Source organism: Cryphonectria parasitica (genome assembly GCF_011745365.1).
Source record: "Cryphonectria parasitica EP155 unplaced genomic scaffold M406scaffold_1, whole genome shotgun sequence".
NCBI lineage: Eukaryota > Fungi > Ascomycota > Sordariomycetes > Diaporthales > Cryphonectriaceae > Cryphonectria > Cryphonectria parasitica.
In genome coordinates this window covers 5894676-5919230 of record NW_024468909.1, presented here as the reverse complement: position 1 = coordinate 5919230, position 24555 = coordinate 5894676, and the positions used below count along the sequence as shown (strand labels likewise).

The 24555-nt window shown below is 53.7% G+C and overlaps 8 protein-coding genes across 8 annotated transcripts; 7 read left to right on the top strand and 1 right to left on the bottom strand.

Annotated features, from left to right (window-relative positions):
• Window positions 1-1934: 1934 nt before the first annotated feature.
• On the top strand, window positions 1935-2626 carry M406DRAFT_320606 (uncharacterized protein; the record flags this gene model as incomplete). The annotated part of the gene is made up of 1 exon (XM_040919412.1): window positions 1935-2626. A coding segment is annotated over exon 1 (581 nt), but the record flags the coding sequence as incomplete, so codon positions are not given.
• A 186-nt stretch (window positions 2627-2812) lies between these two features.
• Window positions 2813-3444, top strand: M406DRAFT_320604 (uncharacterized protein; the record flags this gene model as incomplete). The annotated part of the gene is made up of 1 exon (XM_040919411.1): window positions 2813-3444. A coding segment is annotated over exon 1 (329 nt), but the record flags the coding sequence as incomplete, so codon positions are not given.
• A 2404-nt stretch (window positions 3445-5848) lies between these two features.
• Window positions 5849-6877, bottom strand: M406DRAFT_247345 (MED6-domain-containing protein; the record flags this gene model as incomplete). Its single annotated transcript, XM_040916462.1, has 2 exons — window positions 5849-6385; window positions 6458-6877. The coding sequence occupies 2 exons, from the start codon at window positions 6875-6877 to the stop codon at window positions 5849-5851; spliced, it is 957 nt and encodes a 318-aa protein (XP_040781961.1).
• Window positions 6878-7342: 465 nt separating this feature from the next.
• On the top strand, window positions 7343-7648 carry M406DRAFT_234811 (uncharacterized protein; the record flags this gene model as incomplete). The annotated part of the gene is made up of 1 exon (XM_040915999.1): window positions 7343-7648. A coding segment is annotated over one exon (306 nt), but the record flags the coding sequence as incomplete, so codon positions are not given.
• A 129-nt stretch (window positions 7649-7777) lies between these two features.
• M406DRAFT_320603 (uncharacterized protein) lies at window positions 7778-8269 on the top strand (the record flags this gene model as incomplete). Its single annotated transcript, XM_040919410.1, has 1 exon — window positions 7778-8269. A coding segment is annotated over one exon (320 nt), but the record flags the coding sequence as incomplete, so codon positions are not given.
• A 916-nt stretch (window positions 8270-9185) lies between these two features.
• M406DRAFT_326403 (uncharacterized protein) lies at window positions 9186-14567 on the top strand (the record flags this gene model as incomplete). Its single annotated transcript, XM_040920081.1, has 2 exons — window positions 9186-13028; window positions 13086-14567. 2 exons carry the CDS (start codon window positions 9186-9188, stop codon window positions 14565-14567), a joined length of 5325 nt encoding a protein of 1774 aa, XP_040781958.1.
• Window positions 14568-18699: 4132 nt separating this feature from the next.
• Window positions 18700-19542, top strand: M406DRAFT_245032 (S-adenosyl-L-methionine-dependent methyltransferase; the record flags this gene model as incomplete). The annotated part of the gene is made up of 2 exons (XM_040916298.1): window positions 18700-18971; window positions 19026-19542. 2 exons carry the CDS (start codon window positions 18700-18702, stop codon window positions 19540-19542), a joined length of 789 nt encoding a protein of 262 aa, XP_040781957.1.
• A 1963-nt stretch (window positions 19543-21505) lies between these two features.
• Window positions 21506-24064, top strand: M406DRAFT_285853 (formate dehydrogenase). The gene is made up of 4 exons (XM_040918645.1): window positions 21506-22001; window positions 22593-22747; window positions 22921-23465; window positions 23534-24064. Exons 1-4 carry the CDS (start codon window positions 21699-21701, stop codon window positions 23878-23880), a joined length of 1350 nt encoding a protein of 449 aa, XP_040781956.1. The 5' UTR covers window positions 21506-21698; the 3' UTR covers window positions 23881-24064.
• Window positions 24065-24555: the final 491 nt, after the last annotated feature.

The following is a 24555-nucleotide window of genomic DNA, read 5'->3' as shown; positions in this document are numbered from 1 at the left end:
TCTCCGCGCTTTGCCCGCATCCTCCTTGTGGGCCATCTGCATGACTGTCTTCCATACGCCATCACCATGGTCTCTGGTCTCTCGGCCGGTGAAGTCTTTCTGCAGGATTCCCAGGCGATACCACAGCTGGCTGGCAGAGACGACGACAACGAGAATGATGACGATGCGCGTCCCATCCGCACAACAGCGGATGTCATCGCCGAAGACCACCAGGCCAACATTCGGCGCGCCTACAACGCAGTGCACAAGAACTTCTGCTCCCTCGACGACAAGTCCGACGCGATGAAATTGTTACAGGTCGTTGGCGAGTTCGCTCACGAGCCCACCGAGGCGTGGTGCGAATCTCATTTCGTCCGGTATAAAACCCTCAAGGAAACCCAACAGCTCCGCCAACAACTCACGGAGCTACTCCGTACACATATCCCCTCCTTTGCCAGCCTCAGCTACCAAGACAAGCTCAACCGCCCCACACAGAAACAAGTCACCGCCTTAAAACAGATGGCGGCGGCAGGATTCATCGACCAGGTGGCCATCCGCGCCGACAGAGCTCCGACTCCCCTTGAGACAGGGTACCATAAGCCACGGCGCGCGATCGACGTGCCGTATCTTCCTCTCACCCCTCTCGACGTTCCTTCCACGGCCGATCCAAGCGAGCGTGCCGTGTATATTCATCCCTCATCCCCGCTGGCGCACCTCAGCCCTGGCGAGTGTCCCGAGTATATTATCTACGCATACCTCCAGCGAGGCCAGGCCGGCGGGGCACAGGGGGAGAAGAAGGCCAAGACAAGGATGCACGCGCTGACAGATGTTACGGGTGGGCAAATTGCGGCGCTGGCCAAAGGAACGCCGTTGATCAGCTATGGCAAGCCGATTAAAGAGGTCAAGACAAGTGAAGGCGGGAAGGTGAGGGAAGTCTGGGTTGTGCCTTATTTGCGGGCCGAAGGCACTGGCGGGATGGGATGGCCGCTGCCAGCCAAGAAGATCAAGCAGAGACGGGTTGCGGGCACGGGTTGGGTGGTAGAATAGATGGAACGATTTAATGATAATTAAATTACAAGAGATCTGGCACTAAAGATCTTCTCCTTGACATGGAGTTCAACGCACACAGAACGGGGCATATTTTGTTGGTTCATGATTATTTGGGAAACAATAACTATTATCTTATGATACCTGCACGCCCCCTCAACCCCCCGGGCAAGGTACCCCTGAACAAGGAGAGAGCGGGGGCTGGTGTCACGAAATCACGTGATATTTCTCCACTCATCCAGCTAGCATCTGACTTCACTCCTTGGACCTTCCCTCTCGACAGACAGGCACTTCACCTGGACACTGCACCTAACTACCCACCATCTCTGGGCCACGACGGCATTCACAGCCATCTTCCTGTATATTTGCTCCACAATACACCTTAACAATCATCGAATCCCCCAACTCGGAAATCTTTCAGCACATACATGCATGGTTAGTTCAAAGGTGTCCTCTTTCCAGGGACTGCCGCACCGCCCGCCCAACTCAGATCTGCAACAGCACGCGTTATTCGTCACCGAGGCCAGGAAATGCCGACTCCTACCCTCTTGTCCACGGACAGAGGAAGGACCGGGGCCTCGGAGGAGATTCATCTTGCGCACCATCTTTGGCTCTGCATGACTACTAGCTCTGCTGCCACTGATAAAGAGGTGCACGAGCGTGCATGATACCTGCTCTGCCGCTCGTTTGATCTTCTCTCCGTGTCGACGATACCTGTGCTTTGGCCTGATCTGGTTGCGCTGTGGCGGTGGGGACTTGGGGTCGTGATGGGTTCCTCTTCTGCCACACAATCTGCGCCGCATCTTCGCATCGGTCCGGAGTCAAGGCTGCTCCGCTATTCGAAGCCTGGGAGGGTGGGATCCTGTCCCGTAGGAGACTACGGGCAGGGGATACGTCTATTCTGCTTATTGAATGTAATAACTAGTTTGACATGGAGTGCTAATATATATCAGTTCCCAAATGTCATCTCCCGTCGATGGAGACGCAGGTCCAGCGTCTCCCGGAATGCAAAATAATGTTACCAGAGTGTCCAAGGTTCCTGCGGCTATCTCCTGGACAGAAGACGATAATCGCACTGCATTCCTCGCGAACGATCCTGTGAACCACGATCATGTCACCCTTGACATCCATGTCGACCATGCCTCCCACACTGCTTTTTTCAAAGTCATAGCCAACGTTGCTTACAAGGGGAAACGGAACAAGTCGAATGTGTACCTGTTCATATACCCCGAACGCATCCAAACGCTTGCCCGTGTGGACGATGACGATGACTCTGCGACGGCCCGACTCGGGACGAGTGCACACTCCTTGCAGTTCACCCTCAACACACCTCCGTCTCTCGTGGTGCCGAATGGCGTATGGATCCCGAAGAACGAGGCTCGGCCCATCATCTCCTCATTACATACTTTGGCAGGGATGAACAGCTTCCGCGTCGCCTTGCCTTCCAACTCGATATCTCTAGACCGTCTAGCCATAGTATGTCAGGAGGCGTCCACCAGCGGCTGCCTGAGAACCATGGCAGACGTGGCCAACATCACGAAGTTGTACGGTGGCCAAGGTGGCAGGATTCTGGAATACGGCGTTGATGCCAAGCTGCCGGAGCCTATCTCACCTGGACATGCCAAGGAGACCCGTTTTGATGATTCCCAGGTGACCGAGAGTCCACCGTCATACGAGGAGCTGGGATCCAGTTCACCGCACCCACCAGTCGTCAAGAAGCGCCGCCGCCTTGACTCCGACGCTGATGGAAGTTCACGTCTGGAGAAGATGTCCCTCGAGGATATTTGTAGACATGGCTTCATGGAAATGGGACGTCGCTTTGATCGGATCGAGAAGTCACTAAGTGATCTGAATTCTCGATTAGATCGGGTGGAACAACTTGTTCAGGCAACTCATCTGGGTGAGCCGAGGTCGCAGAGGCAGGAGAACCAACAACACCAACGTTTTGACGAACGTATCGAGGGCGTTGAAGGACGTGTGGCGGACGTGGAGACCAGGCTAGAGGTTGGCCTCCATGACCTGGCACAAGATGTCGAGAATCAGTTATATGATGTGCGACACGAGTTCAACGACACAATTACAGTTCGCATTGAAGACGAGGTTGGCGTTGCGCAGAGCCAACTGGAGGACTTTGTCAAGGATGAGCTTCGCAATGTTGCTTCAGACGTGGAAGAGTCGGTCAAAGAGACGTTGAGAGATGCGTTGGCCTAGGGACCTCAGTCGTCTGTCGCAGATCAACGGTCCGAGTGCTTGGTTGCATGTGGTGATGTTATGGGATTGTTGGCTCACCATAACACTAATGCAGAAGGCATCACGGGTGGTGGACAATAGGAAAGAGTCTGCAGAGACTCTACAAACAAGGCCTGTTACGCTCCTCCCTAGTGCGGCACCAAATCGACAGCACCTGGTGGTGCATGCCTTGATAAGCCCGAATTTTGTGATTGCTCTCGACTCGGGTGGGTGGCGGAGTGGGAAGTCCCACCACATCTTACAAGTGTTAGATGTGTAGGGCCCTGTTCGACTCCCACCCGAGTCACCAAAATCTCATGAATAACCCCGGGGTTTTCTGACCTAACTGGTGTCTCCGGACTCAGCAGGTGTCTTTTTGACATATGGGTTGCTTTAGTCTTTTTCCTTTTCCTCTTTTTCCGTCGATGCTGATCAGCTTGTCGCGCCGTTGTTGAATCACAAAAGAATTGCGGTTCCCAGAGCATGGAGCATAGGCAGCAAATCTACAGCAGTCTTGAAGGTAGCAACGAGTGCAACTTTTTGCTTTTGCTAAAACAAACAACCACCCCGTATAACCTCCCCGAAGCGACAAGTCTGAAGTACATCGTCACTGCAAACCAGAATTCAGTTGAATTTCGTGATTCAAAGGAGCGACGACCAACGGTGCAGTCAGTACATCAACATTACGAGATCCTGCCTTGGAGAAAACGAGTGATCGGTCCAGCCATAAAGAACAGTCTATATATACACACACGTGTGTATATATATATGGCACCCACTCAGGCTCAGCCTCGAGCAGAACCCACACTTCTCAACTAGAACGGCGCCCCATCTCCCAAAGGCCAGTCGGCAGAGTCCATGGACGGCATCTTGCCATGGCCTCGAACAGGTTGCTGCGATTCCTGTGTGGAATCAGTTGAGGGTGTCTTGCCGTGGCCTCTCAAGGACCGCTGCGGCTCCCGCGTGGACTGGGCCGAGCTAGCCTGCAGGTGACTACCCAGATGTTTCCGCTCAGGCTCAATGGGAGCCCTACCATTACGGCCCAGGCCACTATCCGTCACGTAGGACACTTGATCAGCAACCCGGCGTGTCTTCAAGACCTCAACAATGAGAGAAAGAAGAAAGAACGAAAAGGGGACGCCAAGGGGCCATGAATTCTCACCTCCAGGCCATCGTGGGCCGCGGAATCGTGCCCCTCCCGTTGCACTTCCAGCACACGCGGCTGGTGGTCTTCTGCATCGTGCCCTGGCAGTACGTGCAGCTTCTTGCGCCGAGGCCCCTGACATGGGCGCAGCGCGGGCACCTGCGCGACTCCAAGGTTGCACCGCGCCCGGCACAGGGCGTGCATTTTATAGCTGCTGGCATGGTTTATTGCTGGAGGGCATGAGCCACGTTGAAATTTTGTTTTCTTTTGGGAGGGTTGGTTGGGAGAAGACGGCAGATAGTATGAGACGGGGTGAATCGGGGTGCACGGCGACGAGTTGTTGGCAGTCGTGAGGGACGCTGGACTGGGTGGGGGAGAGCCTGCTCCTACGGACACCTAAGGGAAGAGGGTACTAGCCCGGACTTGATGAGGAAAATTGAGGGAAAGGAGTATGATATATAAGTTCTGTGGAAGAAGTCATTTGCTCATCGCCAATGGCCAACACGACTTCAGCCACGCCACGGCCACGACAAGCCCGAAAGCTGACCGTGATGAGCGGAAACAACGGACCGTTCCATAGAGGGTCGAATCACGAGAAGCATCTTGCAAAAGGGGCCAATACGGGGCCCGTGATTATTATGTCCCAGTCGGAAACGAAGACTTGGGACTGCATGTGACGCTTGTCCTGTATCAGCAACTAGTCGGGCGAACGCGGTCTGCAGCCTTGTTGGTCCTCTTCTACGTCTCGCATGTTGATACATACAGGCCAGTATTTGGACCTTGGATGTTTCATGAACGTGAGCCCCTTTCGGAGGCGGTGTAAGGCTTGGTAGAGCCTCGCCATATGAGACGAGTAATTGACAGACGTCGCGGTAGAAGACAGAAAGAAATTCGTCCATTACTGAAGCTCATGATGCGATGATGCTCTTCTAGCCTCGAGGACAGAAATTTTCGTAGGCTGATTGTAGTCTTGACTTGAAGATATGAGTGCTGAGGTATCGCCTTTCTTGTTGCTAGTGTTGTCAGCTTCTTGAAAGTTAGAGTGCTGACACGCTTCAAAACGTTGTTTGCACCCGGCTTACCTCCTACCCCAGTTTGACAAAAGTTCCACCATCAGATCCCTTTTGCTTCAGACCGGGCCGCGGCCGTGGAGGCGATTTAGGGTAAACGCACATGAAGCGGCGTAGGGAAATGACGGGCAGTGGAGGAGAAGCCCGTGTCAGAGCCGATTCCAATACAATTCTAGATTGGTCGCCTGCGCTGGTCATGACAATCGCATATGGTCAAGTAGCATATAGATGAGGACGGAGAAAGTGATATAATTCATAGCAATGCATGTTTGGCTAGACAATTGGGTTCTTCATAAGCCAGGGGTATCGTACCAAGTTTTTGTACCATAACGCCGATAAAAAGAAAAAAAATCAATCCGGCCCTTCAGGGTAGGCGGCCTCAAGATGGTGTGGGCGTCCCTATTGCGGTACCGGCTTTGCTCTTCCGTCTGTTCTTCGATCCTATAGCAGACCCAGGCTTTGGGCTCTTGGTTTTTTTGATGTCCTTCGAGGATGCAGCAGCCTCTGCCGCCTGAGCCGTGTTCAGGGGCGCGAGCACTGGCGGTGTCATGGCTGGAGCCTGCGTCTGAGGAACAGCTAATTTGTCCTTGCGTCCTGTATTTGCAAAATGGAAGTCTCCCGGCTTTCCAGTGATGGGTATCTCGTCCATGTAATAGCCTCCGCAAGCCATGTGGATATTGAAAGAGTCTTCGGCCAGTCTTGCGTCGAGCTCCGTCTTTGTAGAGACCTTTGAAGCTGCGGCGGACTGGCCTGCCCTCGCCCCAGATCCATTTGGCATAGGTGTCGCCTCTTTCGGCTCGGCTGTCCCGGCGCGAGGTAGTGCCGGATTCGCAAAGGAGTGACCCTGCGCGGGGGTCCACGTCTGTATGCGGTTTGCAGCCTCGAAGACATTCCCAATCGCATGTGAGATGGTGGCCTAGTACACACAATGTCGATCAGCCTATTATTTACCCATGCGCGCCTAACGACGGGGAAGATAGATGCCTACCAGCTTCGAGCTCATTATGTCCATCAGAGACGGCGCAGGATAGATGTTCGCGCCCACCACGTAGTACGACGCATGAACCGTCACCTCATCTTCCAGATTGGCGCCTCGCTTCTTCCTTGTCTGCTTGCGAATCACCCATACACCAGTCCCCGTGTCCGGAAGTGTCTCTGCCGGTGCTTCGGACACCATGTACTCCAGCCCGGACATACTTCTCAGGCGGGCCTCAAACTGCGCGCGAGAGGTGACAACCGCGGCCATCGCGGGGTTGTACAGCGCCTGGTTCATAATGGTCTTGTTGTTGGACGTGCGCTCACACCAGGGCGAGTCGGCAAAGTAGATGAGGATCGTATCATTGTGCAGCGGCCCGTGCTGCATGATGAAGTGAGGGTTGAACCATGATGTCTCGTCGTCGTTCTCCATCAGTGAGGAGCCCATCTTGGCTGGTCTTCGTGTAGCGGTCGGTGGCGAAAAAGGTAGTCTAGAAATTTGTCAACTATGGGCAGCGGTAGAAAAATCCAAAGTGCAGGTCGTAAGTAGTCGTTAAGCTGGAAATGGAGTCGAGATTGGAAGAAGCTCACGAAACGAAAACAAGGGAAGACGTGAGGTTGCCTGCAACGGGTAAAGCTGGGTCCGACCAAGCTGTATGGACGCCCTACCGCACAGGTTGCTATGGGGCAGCTAGGGTACTCCATGCACTGCGAGGCCCCCATCTGTGGCGGCTGGCAGGGTACTGAACAAGCCGCTGAACTCAATTCTAACGTCTTTAACGTCGACTTACTCCACACCCTCGACCACTTCTGCTTTCCCATCACATTGCACACATTCAGTAGCAACTCGCAACGACAAACGACACCTCTATTGCACCTGCCACGAAGAGCCTCAAATATGGATCTGGTCGCGACAGTCCGCAAGTCGGGGTCCCGGGGTGGCGTCAACTTCTCCTGGGATGAAGTGGCAACCTCTGCACACCGCGAAAACTACCTCGGTCACTCCCTCAAAGCACCGGTCGGGCGATGGCAGCAGGGCAAAGACCTGCAGTGGTACGCAAAGGCGGACGCCGGCAATGCAGACCCCAACGAAACAGACGAGGATCGACAAGCGAGGATCCGCCGTGAGGAGATACAGAAGATCAAGGAGGCCGAGGAGGATGCGATAGCAAAAGCGCTTGGATTGCCGCCACCGGTGCGGAATACATCAGGCGCCAATGCTATCGAAGTGTTGGGTTCGCGAATGGGCGGGGAGGCGTCTCCTGCTCCTGAAAGACCCCAGGGCGTACAAAGAGGCAACAGAACGGAGTCACATCGTTCGCGGCGGCGAGAGGACCGAGACGAGCGCCATAGAGAAGGCCGGGATCGTGAGCATCGCCATCGCCATCGACACCGTAGCCGAAGCCGAGATCGACATGGAGAGCGAGGGAATCGGGATGGGGATGACAAGCTCGAGCCACGATCGCGCAGGGATCACCGAGGCCACAGGAGCAAGAGCCGGAGCCCGGACAGAGATCGTCACAGGCGACACAGGCGTCATGGGAGGTCTCGCAGCAGGACTCCGAATCGAGAGTACCGAAGACGGAGTAGGGATAGAGACGGGAAAGGGAGGCGGGATGAACATCGCCACGGATCTCCAGACAGGCGCAGTAGCTTGAGCCCTGAGAACCGCCATCGGCGCAGAGAAAGTCCCTGAACGAAGAAGAGCATGGCCTTTAGCAACGGGTCACGAATACCCGTGCTACATTAAATCTTCTACTGGAGAAGGATGCTCACCGTGTGCACTACCAAATAACGAGTACTCGAGTTCTGCCAATCGAGATCTTCTATATTTGACATATGAAAGCCGCTATGCTCCAGACACGGTTCTACCTCATCAAGCAAGTCATAACAAGTACAGGCAGATCCACTGTATTGCATTCACAATACCTTTCTCCCACGTCCGCTGTTGAACTCTTCTGTCCATATACACGGCAGTTCGGGTGATCCTCTCTTTACTGATCGATCATCGTTTGCATGACTTTCACGTTTCAGCTCTTACGTCTCTAGCTCCCATAGGAGGCTGTAAGATGGGGAATGTGCTCGACAGACACGTGCTATGCTGCTGCTATGTATGATAAATTGGCAAGTTGCTAGCATTAGGCGGTTCCAGGTCTAAAATAGTTTCGAGCACCGGGGATCGGATAGCCCGGAGGGATTTTAAAGCCCAGGCCCCTATGTACTGAAGCTCCACAGTGGTGGAGGTCCCCCCCCCCCCTGCTGAACCGTCAGGGTGTATGGGCAGGGTGATGACGCTGCAGATGCGCCCAGATGCGTTTCGCCTCCATGGGGCAGGCAAGCGCGAGTTGACGACGCTGACAAGTTGTAACGACCACGTACACTTGTCCGAATAGACAGAATAGACCTCTTCTTTTTTACTAAGATTTCATTCATTTTAGGTTGCGAGCGCCGCATGGTTTCTTTTCTTCACTTAGGCGCTTAATTTCCCCTTTCACTCTAATTGCTGGCATGTGAACGAGCGCACTTGGCCGCAGAACAGTCACTGCTCTTCCTCCATCTGACCTCCCAAACCGTCTATAAGTTAGGGCCCCCTCCATCCTTTCAACCTTCAGATCGACCTCTTCCAAGAGTGCTACGCCTTTGCTCTTTGAAGCTATCGAACCCAGTTCACGACACATTCTTCGTCCTGGTCCTCGCCCGCATCCTCATTGTCCAAAGCAGCCGTTGCTGCGAACCAGAAGATGGACTACTCAAAGCTCCGAGCCGCTGCTCTGCGAGACGGAGAAGATGAGGAGGCCGTCACTGTCGATACCAGAGCTTTGATCGACAAGGTCCTCGCTCGGTACTCAGGAGAGTGGACAACACTGCGCGAGTTGATCCAGAATGCTGCCGATGCGCAGGCGACGACCGTCAAGATAAAATGGGAGACCATGCCCTCGACGCAAATACCACTTCCCTCCACGCAGAACAGATCAGAGCTGCTGAAACACATAATAACGAACCATACCCTCCGAAGGCTGCTTGTGCAGAACAACGGTCAGCCTTTCACAAAGACAGACTGGGGAAGACTGAAGAGGATCGCAGAGGGCAATCCAGACGAGACCAAGATCGGCGCGTTTGGTGTCGGTTTCTACTCCGTTTTTGCAGACTGTGAAGAGCCATTTGTGAGCTCCGGCGCAGAAGCAATGGCATTTTACTGGAAGGCAAATTCACTCTTCACCAGGAAGCTGGTGCTGCCCAAGGAGGAGAGCACTACCGACACTGCCTTTGTCTTGGACTACAGGAATACAACGACCCCGGTGCCGAATATTCTATCCATAAGTCAGTTCCTTGCCACGAGTTTGACCTTCGTGGCCTTACAACACATCGAGTTCTGGATCGATGATTACCAGGTCCTGGCGCTGCACAAGAAACAAGCTCCGAGCGTTGATGTCCCAATTCCAAGAGACCTGGAGACTAGGACTCGAGATGGTCTCATGAAACTGGCCAGCGTCGACCGAGCAAGTGTACAGATCGACGCATCCTTTATGTCTGCCGTGGGCTGGAAGCCTGCAGCAGCCACCAGTGCCTCTGGCGAGGGTTCCGGGGTGTCAGAAGCGCCTTCTCTCAAGAGCTTTTTCTCCAGGCTTACGTCTACCGCGTCTCAAGCAGGTCTAAGGGGGAAAATGGCGAAAGAAGAAGCCGCTGTTCAGCAGGCCATCTCGGAAGATATTACTGCGATGTCGAGATCGAGCATCTTCCTTCAGGTGACAACGGGATCTATCCAGACAAAGATCTCTTCCTCCTTCTCAGCCGAATTGGAACGTGCTACCAAGAAGCCACCACCGAAGACAACAAGAATAGCGATCCTCACCTCGTCATATGACGAGACGCTTGCCTCAGAGAGCTCCAGCAGCTCAGGGGTGGCTAATAAAGCAGCTGACGTCTTCGCTTCAGTGTTGCCAAGCAAGAAGCCAGGTGGCAGGGTTTTCATCGGTTTTCCAACGGCACAGACAACTGGTGCCGGCATGCACATCTCTGCTCCATCTGTGATTCCAACGGTCGAGAGAGAGGCTATCGACTTGAACGCTCGTTGGGTCAGAACCTGGAATATCGAAATGCTTCGAGTTGCAGGTATCATGACGCGGCTGGCATTCACCAACGAGATGCTTGATCTCGACGCCAAGCTCAAGAAGTTGGTGGAGGCAAGGGCCAAAGGCGCTATACCGACCAAGGAGGAGATTGCAAAGTTCTTACCTGAAGCGCTGCATATTCTGAAGACCTACACTTTCCAGGACTCAACTCCTAGCGCCAACGTGGGTCAGATCATCGAAGAGTCTTTCTGGGTTGCATACCAGAAACCAACAATCGAGGTCTATTCCAGCCGAGGAGTCTTGTTGACTTCCAAGGTCCGCATGGGTTCCGATGAAATGGGCAAGTTCGTTGATGGAATCCCAGTCATTCTGGATGACATGAAACAGGTACCCTTCATAAGGAAACTTCGGGACTTTGGCCTGCTTCAGGACATCACTGTGGACGACGTCCGGCAAGAGCTAGAGGCGAAAGCTCTGAATAGGGATCAGCTAACTCACTTCATCAGCTGGGCGGCCAAGACTGCGTCAACAGGGGAGCTGGATCCTAGTAGCAAGGCCCGCTTGTTCGATGTTGCAGTTGCAACCATTGGCGAGGGCCAAGATTCGGGAGAGATCATCACGCTGAGCTCTATCAAAAACTACCTCAGCAGCAACAAAATCCCCCCTAATCTGCCAATCCCACCGTCGACAATTGCTTTCGCGTTCACCAATCAACTCCCTGCACATCACTTGCAAGCTCTTGGTTGGGAACCACTCGAGATTGTACCTTGGCTGCGATTCCTACTTGACTCGGTTTCAAGCCGGCCGGCTGACGAGAACATGACCAAGTCGGCAAAGTTCTCTGTCTCTGTCTTGACCGTACTGTCCAAGAATTGGGACAATATGAGCCAGGGGTCCAAGGGCTCAGTCACAAATGCGCTTCAGAATGTCACCGTCATGCCCACGAAGATGGGCATGAGGAAGCCAGCGGAGTCGTTCTTCCCGACAGTGAGACTATTCGACGATCTTCCGACAATTGAAGGATGTCAGGGCATCAAAGATAAGTTTCTGGGGGCTCTCGGAGTACGAAGGACACTGGACCTGGACACTATCTTCTCCCGCCTCTTGAAACCCTCTGGAGAGAATACACAAAAACCGTGGAGTCATATGGAGCTCATCAAATACCTCGCTTCTGTGAGAGATGACATCCCCGCAGATGACATGAAGAAATTGAGAAACTCGCCCATATGCCCAGCAGAAGCTGGCCCGCCTGGCATGGAATCAACAGAGGCCTCGTCACAGCTTTACAAGGTCTCTGAGCTATTTGAGCCCAAGTCAGAGCTTCGTGAGCTGGGAGCACCTCTATTGCAGTGGCCGGGTCCACCAGGAAGCTTCCGCGTGGCCAGCAAGGAGGGTCGCTTCCTGTCGAGTTTGGGCCTGAGACCTCATCCCACGGTCCCAGAGTTGATCGAGTTGATGGCGTCAACCGATGCGCCGCGAAGAGACAAGGCCAGAAACTATTTCATCAAGTACCACCACATCAACGGCTACGCCGCTTTCGATATTGGGTCCACCAGCAAACCCATCCTACCACTTCAAGGCACTGCAAAACAGCTCGTCCCTCCGTCCGCTTGCTTCACAAATGAGCAAGCTTCTGTGTTAGGCTTCAACATCCTGGCCAAAGACCTTCATGCACATGCCAGCAAGTTTGGTGTCGCTCGTGAACCCCCGGTAGATTCATGCGTGGCGAAACTCATCGCGAACCCTCCGAAAGATCGATCAGCCGCCATCACACTATTCAACTACTTTGCGACCCGGGTGGCTGACCTCGGTCAAGGTAGTCTGTCAAAGCTGAGAGCAGCGTCCTTTGTGCCGGTTCAGCGACGAAATCGCTCTGGGGAACCTCTACGAACTAAGAATTCGGAGGCTCCAAATGGCCTGATGCTTGTCCCGCCGCAGAACGTCTATCTCGGGACAGGGGCGACCTACGGGGAGATCTTTGATTTTGTGGACTTTGGGGATGTGGCACATGCATTCTTACTTCGGTGCGGAGCAAAAATGGAACCGACAAAGCACGAGATCGCGACCTTCGCCTGCAACGAGCCTGTTCGCTTGTGGACAACCGTTGGCAGTTCAGAGAAGTACCTGGACATCTTGAGATCTCTAGCGACCGACATCTCGACGCTGAAGAGGGACAAGGATCTATATCGAAAGATGAAGCAGGAAAAATGGCTGATGGCCTTCAAGGAGATCCCTTCTTCCAAGGCCAGGGCTTCCGAGGATGACGACTATGGAGAGTCCGTTCGGGGATCCCAACTTGCCGCTCCATCCGAGATTGTGATTGCAGATGATTTCTATAGTTTCCGACTGTTTCGCGATCATCTGCTCTCTGCGCCAGAAGACGATACCCTGGAAGCTTTTTACCTGACTCTTGGATCTCCAAGCATCAGCAGTCTGGTGCAAGAAGACGCACACATAGGAAAGTCAACTCTTAACCAGGATGGCGCTGTCTGGTTGAGAAATCATATTCTGGTGAGTAGGCCACATATTTTCATTCTGCCATGGTGACCAAAGATTAATCATCAACAGGAGCGTACGAAGTTGTTCCTTCATGAGTATCGGCATATCTCAAGAGACTCGATCAAACATGACGCGAAATGGCTAGACAAGAATCTTCACGTCGAGGTAGTGCAGAGCGTCCAACTTCGCCGCACCTTGAGGGGTCAACATAAGTCTCACACGGAGAAGAGAGCAGCGATGGCCATGAGGACGGCAACAGGGCATACTTTGTACATTGCCGCCGACCAAGGCAGTAAACCAGACATGTATCAAGTCGGGCAAGCAGTCTGCACTCTGATCTTGACACGCCACAACCAGCAGTCGTATTTCTTTTTCGAACCTTTCCTCAAGTTGAATTTGCTTGACCTCAGGGCCCGCGGCTACAATGTCGACAGAATCCTACGGGCCAAAGCGGAAGAGGCTCGAATTGCCGAAGAGGAGCGACGAAAGGCACTTCAAGCAGAGGAGCAGCGGATCAAGGAGAGGGAAGAGGAGTGGGCACGTCAGGAGAAAGCTACTGTGGAGGCCGAAGCCAAGCGGCCGAACACACCAAAGCAACAGTCAGGTCTCCCTGGTGCGATGCCAGGTTCCTTTGATCCAGACTCTCCCGAAGCTCCGCCTGCGGCCCAGAATGGACGACGAAGCAGAGGATTCTTCTCCAATATATCACGCAGGTTCGGCCTTGACAAGGATGAAGAGGCAGACAGGGCAATGGATAATCTCTTGACAAATCCTGAGCCCGAGGTCAAGACAGGCCAGGCCCAGTCAGGTCCATCACAACAGCAGGGCCCTGGGGATAGCGGACGGGTAACCTCTCCTGCGGTAGTGCAGAACAACTTGCTCCAAGCTATCCGATCGACGCGACCGCACGACTCCTCCAGTGTGTTTAGTCCACCACGGACACAAGAGATCAAGGAGCAAGCGACGTACTGTGACAGCACACCGGCGCAGAACATCGTCTTTGTGGCGCAGGCACCGCGCGGCATGAAGGTCTATCTCGACAAGTCTATCTCCACGGACCACATGACATTCCTTGGGCAAAATAGCGAGGCGATCTCGAAATTCGAGAATCTCCTTCGAGATGTTGCTGATATCTATGGCGTCTCGACCACAGCCTTGCAGATCCACTTTGACGAGGCAGGCGCCTGTATCGCATTCAACACGAACGGAAGCATCTTCTGCAACCTGCGCTTCTTCCTACAGCTGCATTACAACAAGATGAGAGAAATCGGACGTGCGGGTGCGGAGGGCAGAGTCGAGGCTTCGGTGTGGTGGTTCGTGGTGGTGGCGCACGAGCTGGCACACAATCTTGTGGCTGCACATGATGCGAATCACAGCTACTATACCGAGTCTTTTGTTCAGGAATATTTTGCCAAGATGATGGCCAAGGCGTTGTCGTGGACACCGTCCGCCAGTCGTCCCACGGACGTCTCCGTTCCCGCGACAACCAGCAGGGAGGAACAATTACCACCGTACAGTCCAAGAGAGCTGCGCAGTGGCAACACGAATTAGCGTCGTTATCCGGCGGTGAGAGAGCCCAGCATCGACGTCAGAACGTTTCCGCTACAGAAGCATGAACCGCCCGTCTATGCCGCACAAATTTTTCGGCAGTTTTCCTGTTCACTCTGATCCTCAAACAACGGCAGGATCTCGATGAGAGAAATGCCAAGAGCAAATTTGCTTGGGCACCAGCCTAACTGCGGACAGGCGATGAGACCACCAAGCGCAGATTTGCAGATCCCTCAATCGGAACCATGAGATACACGTTACCTAGACGGCGAGCGTTGCGACGCACGGGATCTGCCAGGAGATGATGCCGCATGACTGTGCTACCTCACATGCGCATGCGAAGAAGAAAAAAAGGTACCAGAGGTTGATACTGGAGGATAGACGGGTTGCACGTCGGCAGCGTGCACACTGAACGACAGCAACAGAGCTGAGATTTTGGATTTCTTTTTCCTTCCTTTCTTCTGAAACTGGCCAACCCTGTGAGCCTGGTTATTTCCTTCAGCATCCATGTCAAGGCGCACAAGTGATGATTAGGCCGTAAAGAGGCCAGTGAGTGGCCGCGAGTAGAGTGTCAGATTAAACATGTACGTAGATATTGGAGGGGCCTCGCCGCATCGTACACATTCACCACACTAGATACTGGTCTACAGCAAAATGTGAGATTTCTCGAAAGTGTCCCCCGTGGACAAGCAATACCAGTACCGACCCGTAACAGGCACGAGCCCGAGACATTTCTCTTCGGAACCAGTGCTTTGCTTTTTCCTTTCTTTCTTGTTTTTCCCTGGGCTCCTCACCGCCCGCGTAAGTGTGTCACGGCCCAGGTGTCACTCTCAGATGGACAGGTCCATTGCTACCCAAGGCTTTTTTAGCCCGCTCGTTCCGTCCCGTTTCAAGCAAGGGGCGGCGAGGCTTCGCCTCCATCCCATGCGACGTTGAATGATGTTGTGCGAAGAGGTTGAAACGTCGCCTCGCTTTTTTGTTACTCTGATAGACAGACGGACGGGCAGCCAAAACAGCCAGCCTAGGGGTATGATTTTGTAGGCTGCAAAGTGACGTGATTCTGTCCAGGTAAGGGGCCCCCCGGGCGGGAGGGTTGTCTCGGCCAGCTTCGATGAGAAAAGAGAAAATTAAACAGAATAAAAAAGGAGTGCAGCGAGTTAAAGGAGGAGAACGAAGAGGATGTGAAGGAATAGAAACGAAAGCTAAAGCAAGAATAAGTCTCAAGAACCTCCCTTGCAAAAAGCCTGAGCGTCACGCCCCTGCATCCGATCTCCCGGCTCGGGGGCCGACTGGCACCCAACCTCTCTCCCTCCCTCTCTTTCTTGTTTTCTATCATTATATCACACTATGTATTGGCCGGTTCGTGATGGCGACGTGTGGCTGTCGCTTGGGGGCTTCCATGACGAGCCAGCAGCCAGCATTGCGGAGAGGGATATGGCTCGCCATGGATGAACGTGGAGAGCAAAGGTCTCTTACTTCTTCTTCTTTGGGTTGTATCTAACGAATAGCAGACAGCGTTCTTTTTCCCCTTCTTTTTCTTTCGTTGGATGAAGCCCTCCCCCCTTAATCGTGCAGCTACCGAGCCGCGTTTCCCCGTCAGGCCGGCATCACGTTGATGACACGCAAAATATCCGGTACTGCCCCCTCTTCCTTCTTTTATTCTCTAATTTGCGACTTCGTTATTTTGTGATGCGGCAGGATACCCTGTCGAATACGGTAGCGCCACCATGTCAGGTCCAATGGTCTTTCTGGCAGGTCTCCTGTTTGTATCCCCGGCTGAAAGCCTCAAGGGACCCCGCCCTCATTATGCTCTGCCTTAGCTGTACGACTACAAACGAGGTACAGCACATTGTTAGGGTCGACCTCCGGCTGTTTCGAGTCTCGCAACTCGTGGGAAAGAACGCAGGTCATTGCTGACTTGATGTGTCACCGTCGCTTCTGATTTTTCTTTCCTTTTTCCATTCTTTGTCTTTGTTTCTCTTGTTCAATTTTTTCCTCTTTCATATCCTTGCTTATTTTGTGTTGCGTGTTCATCCCGCCGTTACACAGCGCTCTTCAGAAGCATGTAACAACGGCTTAATCTAGCGGCTCAGCACCCCTGCACAATTTGGTTTGGAGCCGCAACAATGGCATGTGTCGAGAGGAGACACATGGTGTGGTGGCAATGACACGGGTACTGCCGTGCAAGGGCACAAGGTGGGCTGTTTATGACGACTAGTCCAAGCTGAATTGCACTTTAGAGGCGAGGAGTGCCCTTCCGAACACCTCGCACCAGGAGCAGCGTCTGTCGCACCCGGGATGTGAGTAGGCAGTCGAAAGGTCTTGAAGCATATCTCCTTGCTTCAGAGTGGATCCTTCAGTCCAACAAAAAGTTCAGCCTTCGCAGCGAGCTCGTCACACACAGGAAGTACTTAGACTTGACGGGCCAAAGTGATAGGTTTCCACGCGAGGGGGGATGCCAGATTGGTGGAAGAGTGAATTGCTTCTTCGGTGTTACATTCCTGACATTATGAGCATGAGCTCAGGCGGGAGAAGAAAAACGAAAGAAAAGCAAGAAAAGAGGGAGGGGAGTGATTGAGGAGAGTGTTCCTGAAAAGAAATGAGAGAAAAGAAGAAAAGGAAAAGATGGAAGAAAGCAAATGCGATGGAAAGCACTGCCACTGTCTCGGCCCGAACACGAAAGATTTGATGAGGCACAGGTTACACATCGCCAGATTTCTGCACTGCCTAGCAGCAGAGCCCGTCGCGAGCCCGCATGAAATCGCGGACGGAATTCTCACTTGGCAGACTCTTTGAAATTCCGCCCTTTTCTTCCACCAGTGGTCTCCAAGTTCTCGCGTCGGGCCGCGCAATATCGAGCCTCGCTCGGTTGCGTCTCATGTAAGGCCCCTGCTTCCCTCCTGTGCATCATGGGCAAGCACATAACAGTCCCTGGCTGGCAATAACCCGCCTAAGTTGGCAGCTGGAAGTCGAACACAGATTCCGCCCTCCGGCAGCTCTTGACCGACTTAGCTTATGCAGTTCTGCAGAAGTGAGAGACGAGCTCGAGAGATCGAGCGCCAGAGGCAGCATAGCCTGGTGCGTGCTCACACATATAGACGGTCGTACTTACATTCCTGCGCAACGCCAGCCATGAGCTGTCATCTCCCGTTCCGGCCACTTCATCGTATGACTGGTCCCCAATGTGCCTGAAAACAGTTTGAAGTCTGTGTGTCGACCCCATCATGGAGCATGTTGCACCCGTGCTTCTGAAGTTTGATGTTGGTAAAATTTGAAGCGGTCGAGCTTGAAGGGGTTAAATAGCGAATAGAAGGTTCACGCGCGTGTGCACGTGCGCACCTGGACCAACGGTGTGTCTGTCCTCTGCAACCGTCATGCAAGGACAAGCAGCTCCGCACGTACCTCCCTTGGAAGAACCCACCCACCTTCTCCCGGCAAGACCTTCCGGATATCCTGCGTTGCATCTTGTAAGGATCGGCTGCAGATGTCAGGTCATCCCGTGCTGTCAGGCACTGATCGTCCGAAGGACGTACAGGTGTCGTACAAGGTGGAGCGAGCCATGCAGACCCGCGATTCAATGGCCAGGAAGGTGTAATATTCAGAAATAGGGGAGTGTCGGACCTAGACCTCTTGATCGTATGAGGCCGCGCGTGGTGGTGAGCTCGGATTTGTGCCCAAGCCCATCAGACCGGCCTGACGTGCAGCGGCAGCGGGCGCGGGCGTTGACTCAGTGCGGGATTCTTGAAGGTGTTACACCTTCGGAAGGATTGTGAACGAGTTTCAATCCAGCTGGCAGAATGAGAGTTGTGAATGAAGCTCACGCCCGTCTTTCGTTAAATGAGTATATAATGGTGAATCCCCAACAGACTTCTTAGGCCTGGAAAACCGTTCGTCAACCCACATTACCTTCTGCTCAGTTGATCATCAGACCACTAACTGAGACCACCGCAGGGACTGTGCCACGCTTCAGTACAGTACACATTTTGTTGCATAGTACTCGTCCGTGTCCCATATCGCGAATGCAATAGAAACACTCGACACTTACCATCTGCCCTCTTACCTCAGCTTCATACCCACCATACACCCACCATCTTCTTATCTCTGTCATCACACTACCACCACAAGTGGAGACAAAATGTCGGCCCAAAATATGTACGACAACCCGGAGTTTTTCCAGAAATATTCCGAGTTTCCACGCGCAATCAAGGGGTCCCAGGGGGCCTCCGAGTGGCCAGAGTTGCAAGCAATGCTGCCCTCTGACCTGAACAGCAAGAAAGTGCTTGACCTGGCGTGCGGCGAGGGTTGGTTCAGCCGTTGGTGCATCTCCAGGGGAGCCCGCGAGGTCGATGCCTGCGACATCAGCGTAAATATGCTCCGGAAGGCAGAGAGCAGGACACGCACGATCAAGTCCGAGGCCGACAAGCGCGGGGCGCCTGGCTCTGCCGTGGGAATTGCTGGCAGGGGATTTGAGCAGGGGCTGATCAACTTCTCGAGAACCGATTTGGAGAAGCTGGTGTTGCGGACGGGTGCGTATGATCTGGTGTTCTGCGGCCTAGCTCTTCACTACGTGAAGAACATCGAGAACGTGATCCGGGAGGTGCATGCGTCTCTGATACCTGGGGGGCTCTTCGTGTTCTCGATCGAGCACCCCTTCCTCACGGCACCGACTCGGCCGGGGTTCACCAAGACGCCAGACGGGGAGGTGGATCAGTGGCCGGTGGATAGCTACTTCGACGAGGGGGAGAGGAGCATCAACTGGCTGGTCCAAGATGTCAAAAAGCAGCATCGGACGCTAAGCTCGTACTTTGCGCTGCTGGTAGGCGCGGGCTTTGAGGTCGTCCAGATGGAAGAATGGGGTGCCACGGAGCAGAAGACGAGGAAGCATCCTGACTGGATCGAGGGGGTGTGTCCGAGGTTCCTGCTGATGACTGCAAGAAAAAGAGGTGAGAAGGTCAAGATCACGTGTCGGAGGGGATGAGAACTTCTTCTACATCTGCTTGTGAAGGTATTGCCAGCGAGGGTAAACAAGTACAAGGCTCTTGTTAAGACGGGAGACAGAGGTATGGCGGCAGTACATACGACTGATTAGCAGTTTTGCCTCCTTCCTTGGCCTCTGCATGATAGCGAGCTGACGAAAATGTTGATCTTGGTGAATAATCCTCCTCACATCGTTTCGAGACGAGTACCTGATTAGCCATGCCTTTTCAAATTGCAGGACCTGAAGCCTCTGTGTTGAATTCCTAGGGTTCAATCACGCACTCATCGTGCTCACGAAGTAGAAGATGCATCGCAAGAAAAATGTTCCAATGGCTAACGTTCCAAAAAGAGGTCCAGTGAGCAGCAACATCTGCCGGGTCTTCAAGTGAGTTATGACCGCTGTGCAGGGGAGGTGCGGTTGAGGCTGATGGAGGAAGAAGGAGGACGGGAGGACTCGGGTCAGCAATACTTAGTCAGCAATCATCTCCCTACTGCATCAGTTCTCTTCACCTTCTTCTCATCATCCTCGCTCCTCCTCTCGTCTGTGTACGGCATACTCGGCAAGCACGTTCCAGTTTGAGGTGTCAATGCGCGGGTCCAGTTATCATCAAGGTCCTCAGCAGTGGGAAGCGATGACACACAGGACGCACCTGCACAGGGACCCTCGTTCAGCAATGTTTGCCCTACACACACAAGTTCGGAGAGAAAGTGATTCCGGCATAGTAGATACTGCCGGTATTGGAGCTATCGAGGATCGAAGACGGACCAATTATCAAGAACGGGCCAAGCCTGTAGGAGCTTCTCTGGCCCGTTCTGAATACTCTAACGGTGCCTCTACGAGAAGCTACTACCATAGTATTATGTCTTTACCCCACACTATCGTCAGATCAAAGCCCTGTCCCCACCTTGATGGGGGCCCTGCCTGCACGGGGCCACATTCCGAATCAATGCCGAGAAACGACCGCCTGTCCTCTAAGCAACGTACTCACCGAAAGCCCAGCTTTTCCCCGTTGAGGACGTGCTGAGGAACATACTATGGGCCCTGTAGCACAATGCCAGATGGTTCAAAGCTCCCCCGCCTTGTCCGCCTCCCCTCCTTCTGAATTGAGAAAGACAAGGGGAGGAGGGGAAGACAGCCTTGTACTGCGGGGTCGACTGGATAGGCGGGTGGGTGAGCATTACCATTCGTGGCCATGCACGGCTTGATGCACATCCCAGGTGAGGACTATCATGGCTCCAATCTTTTGTTCCCATCCGCCGATCCATCGCTCCGACCTAGAGGCATGCGGTCGCTCCAGGAGGGATCTAGTGATGCGGGCGAGATTTGTCTATCGAACTCCAAAGTTGAAGCATGTTATCTCAGAGGGGGATACTTGGCATGTTGAGACAACACATCACTGGCTCGTTGGCTGACCGCGCGGTTGGGACACACCGAGCCTGGGCCCGGGTAGAACTTACAGCCTGGTTGGTATAAGGGTGGGAGTACGGAAACTGTGGAATCCACTCTGGATGCCGGGCAAGATAGACCCTGCGAGACCTTCCCATGAGGTAATTGAATTCGAGAGGCGACTGGCTTCCAGTACAGGAATCATGCGCTGCATTGGATTGTCCCGCCTCGATGTCATTGTCAAAGCAACAGTGAGGTAGTACACGATGGATTAGTATCGTAATAGTTATCCTGTATCTAATCATCAGCGAGCCCAGGTGCGGAGGCACATCACAAGCTCAAATTGGTTCGCCCAGACGATCCAGAACGCGGCGAGACGCTCCACTAGTAACTTATCCTCACAGAATCTCAGTCCTCTTCCCCCCCCTCGGACCCAGTGATGGCAATCCGTTACGTTGGGCTATCCTACTGCTCCGTTCTGGAGGAGGGGTGTGAAACATATAAAGCAAGAGCCCTGCTCCCCCCTCAGACCATTTTTCCTCGTCATCTAGTGGTACGCAACCTTTCCTCTTCTAACGCAACTACATCACATCCCGAGCCCTCCGAGCCTCCTCCTCCACGCTAGCTGCAACATATATATAAAGCTACTACGACCCGACAACCGGTTTTACTTGTCTAACCTACCAGCCACAGACCCCTCTCCTCTCTCCCTCCCTCTTCCACACATTGTATAAGCCATCCCGTCCACAGGAAACAATAAATCAGTCAAGATGGTACTTAGCTCTCTTTCCCGTCCCTTAGCCCGCTCTGTCGGTCCTGTTGCTTCACGCGCCAGAGGCCTGCACCTCGCGTCGCCCGCTCTCTCGTCCGGCCTGAGGTCGTCCACTGCACGCGCCGCGGGCGTGATGACCTCGAGGCAGGCTGCTGCCAACAGCGTGTTTGAAAACAATGCGAGCACGACACGCCGGGGCAGGCTGGGAGCATATACGACGACCCGATCGCTGACTGGTTTTCCCCGTGAAAAGGTCAAGGTTTTGATGGTTCTCTATGATGGCGGCAAGCACGCCGAGGAGGTGAGTTTCTAATCTAGAGTTCACACGCCCTGCCTTTTCCAATTGGCCCCGCCTTCCCAAGCAAGCCAGCAACAGCATGCACGAGATCCTGCGGGAAAGGCGCACCAAGACCACATAGACACCCAATTGCCTCCGTCCCCGACTCCTTACTCCCTTCCGTTCTTCCCTCCTACATGGCACCGCGAACAAAGCCAAGAAGTTGGGTATTGTGCCTTTTTGCGGCTGGGTGCTTTTAAACGATGCGGGGTAATGTTCAAAGGAGGGAGGGCGGCGGGTTGTCGAGGAGCTGGGAGCTTGGTGCTGCAGCTACAGAACAAAGCTATCCGGCGCTGGCTCGGTGTGTCTGTGGCCTTGCGTCATTTACACTGGAGCTAGGGGCGGATAGCATACAGTGCTGCGAGCAGGCGGGGGCCGCTGTACTATGTACAGCAATTGGAGGAAAACGTTGTGGAGTCTTGTGTGCGCGTGTGGGGCCACCTCAACCAGTGGATGGGTGCTGCTTGTTAGGGGATCGGCTTTCGCTACAGGGGCTTGAGATCGCCAGAGAGAGCTTGTAATCGAGGCTGACAGGGGTGATTTCCAACCATTCAGGTTCCTGAGCTGCTTGGTACCACCCAGAACGAGCTCGGCCTCCGGAAATGGCTCGAGGATCAGGGACACACTCTCGTCACCACCTCTGACAAGGAGGGCGAGAACTCGACCTTTGACAAGGAGCTTGTCGACGCCGAGATTATCATCACCACTCCGTACGTATACAAGAAACTCCTCCCTATCAGATTGCCTACCTGGGCCCTGTTCTGCCAGAATATGTGGACTAGGCAATGTCCGCGGACATACTTTGCATACAGACGAGGAGTTCTCTCTCGGTCATGTTCTAGGCATGAGCGAAGAAAGCTGACTGGCTCTCCTTCTTCGACAGCTTCCACCCTGGCTACCTGACCGCCGAGCGCCTCGCCAAGGCCAAGAACCTGAAGCTGGCCGTGACCGCAGGTATCGGCTCCGACCATGTGGATCTGAACGCCGCCAACACCACCAACGGTGGCATCACCGTGGCCGAGGTGACGGGCTCCAACGTTGTTTCCGTGGCCGAGCACGTCGTCATGACCATCCTCACCCTCGTCCGTAACTTTGTTCCCGCGCACGAGCAGATCGAGGCTGGCGACTGGGACGTTGCCGCGGCCGCCAAGAACGAGTTCGACCTCGAGGGCAAGGTTGTCGGCACCGTCGCCGTCGGCCGCATCGGCGAGCGTGTGCTGCGCCGCCTCAAGCCCTTTGACTGCAAGGAGCTGCTGTACTACGACTACCAGCCCCTGAGCCCCGAGAAGGAGGCTGAGATCGGCTGCCGCCGCGTCGCTGACCTCGAGGAGCTGCTGGCCCAGTGTGATGTGGTCACCATCAACTGCCCCCTGCACGAGAAGACTCGTGGCCTGTTCAACAAGGATCTCATCAGCAAGATGAAGAAGGGTAAGTCTCACTGTGTAGTAGACGTGTAGAGATATATGATAGCTAACATTTGACGACACAATTTGCAGGCTCTTGGCTCGTCAACACCGCTCGTGGCGCCATCGTCGTCAAGGAGGATGTCGCCGATGCCCTCAAGTCTGGCCACCTCCGCGGCTACGGTGGTGATGTGTGGTACCCCCAGCCCGCCCCCAAGGACCACCCTCTGCGCTACGCCAAGAACCCCTTCGGCGGCGGCAACGCCATGGTGCCCCACATGTCCGGTACCTCGCTCGACGCGCAGAAGCGCTACGCTATTGGCACCAAGAACATCCTCGAGTCCTACCTGACTGGCAAGTTCGACTACCGCCCCGAGGACCTGATTGTCACTGGTGGTGACTATGCCACCAAGGCGTACGGCCAACGTGCCCAGAAATAAATGTAGACGAGAGAGAGAGAGAGAGAGAGAGAGAAATGAAAACCGGAAACAGGGTAATGTGTGAATGAGTGACGGGATACTTTTAGGTCGAGACCTAGCATAGGGATCAGTCTCACAGGATGATGCACACCAAGCACCAACATTTTTCCCGTATGTCAAATTAAATGAAACCAAGCAATTTTTTTCCAAAGTTCAAAATGTTTCGATATCTATTCAAGTTTCAAGAAGGAACATTGAACATGTGTCCATAAGTGACCACCATGCCCGGGAGCCAACTTCAACGAAGTCAATTCGGAGTGTTAACTTCTCTACACCGGTGGCGTTCAGGACAAGCAAAGTACCTATTTTTGTGCTATTGATTTGTTGAAATAAAACCATAAATTCACATGCACAGAATGACGCGCGCGGTTGGTTGTTTTTTCGGGGGGGGGGGAGGGGGGTTTGTTGGGTAATATTGTGATAATGGGCGATGAACAATATTGAGCAAGCACTAAGTCTTTTATGATTTTGTTTTGCCAGAACCAAGAGTTCGAACTGTCGAAGGGTATTCGATCGCAATGTACAATTGTGATTATGCTGCCGAATCTACTGAGCCAATCTGCTTGCAAAACACGGAAACATGTAAAAACTGATCTTCCTATCATGATCAAGCTATACACACTAGGGCTCGCTACT

Coding starts and splice junctions, on each gene's coding strand:
- M406DRAFT_285853 (XM_040918645.1), top strand. CDS start 21,699: ATGGTACTTAGCTCTCTTTCCCGTCCCTTAGCCCGCTCTGTCGGTCCT. Junction 22,002..22,592: donor GCGGCAAGCACGCCGAGGAG/GTGAGTTTCTAA, acceptor CCAACCATTCAG/GTTCCTGAGCTGCTTGGTAC. Junction 22,748..22,920: donor GAGATTATCATCACCACTCC/GTACGTATACAA, acceptor CTTCTTCGACAG/CTTCCACCCTGGCTACCTGA.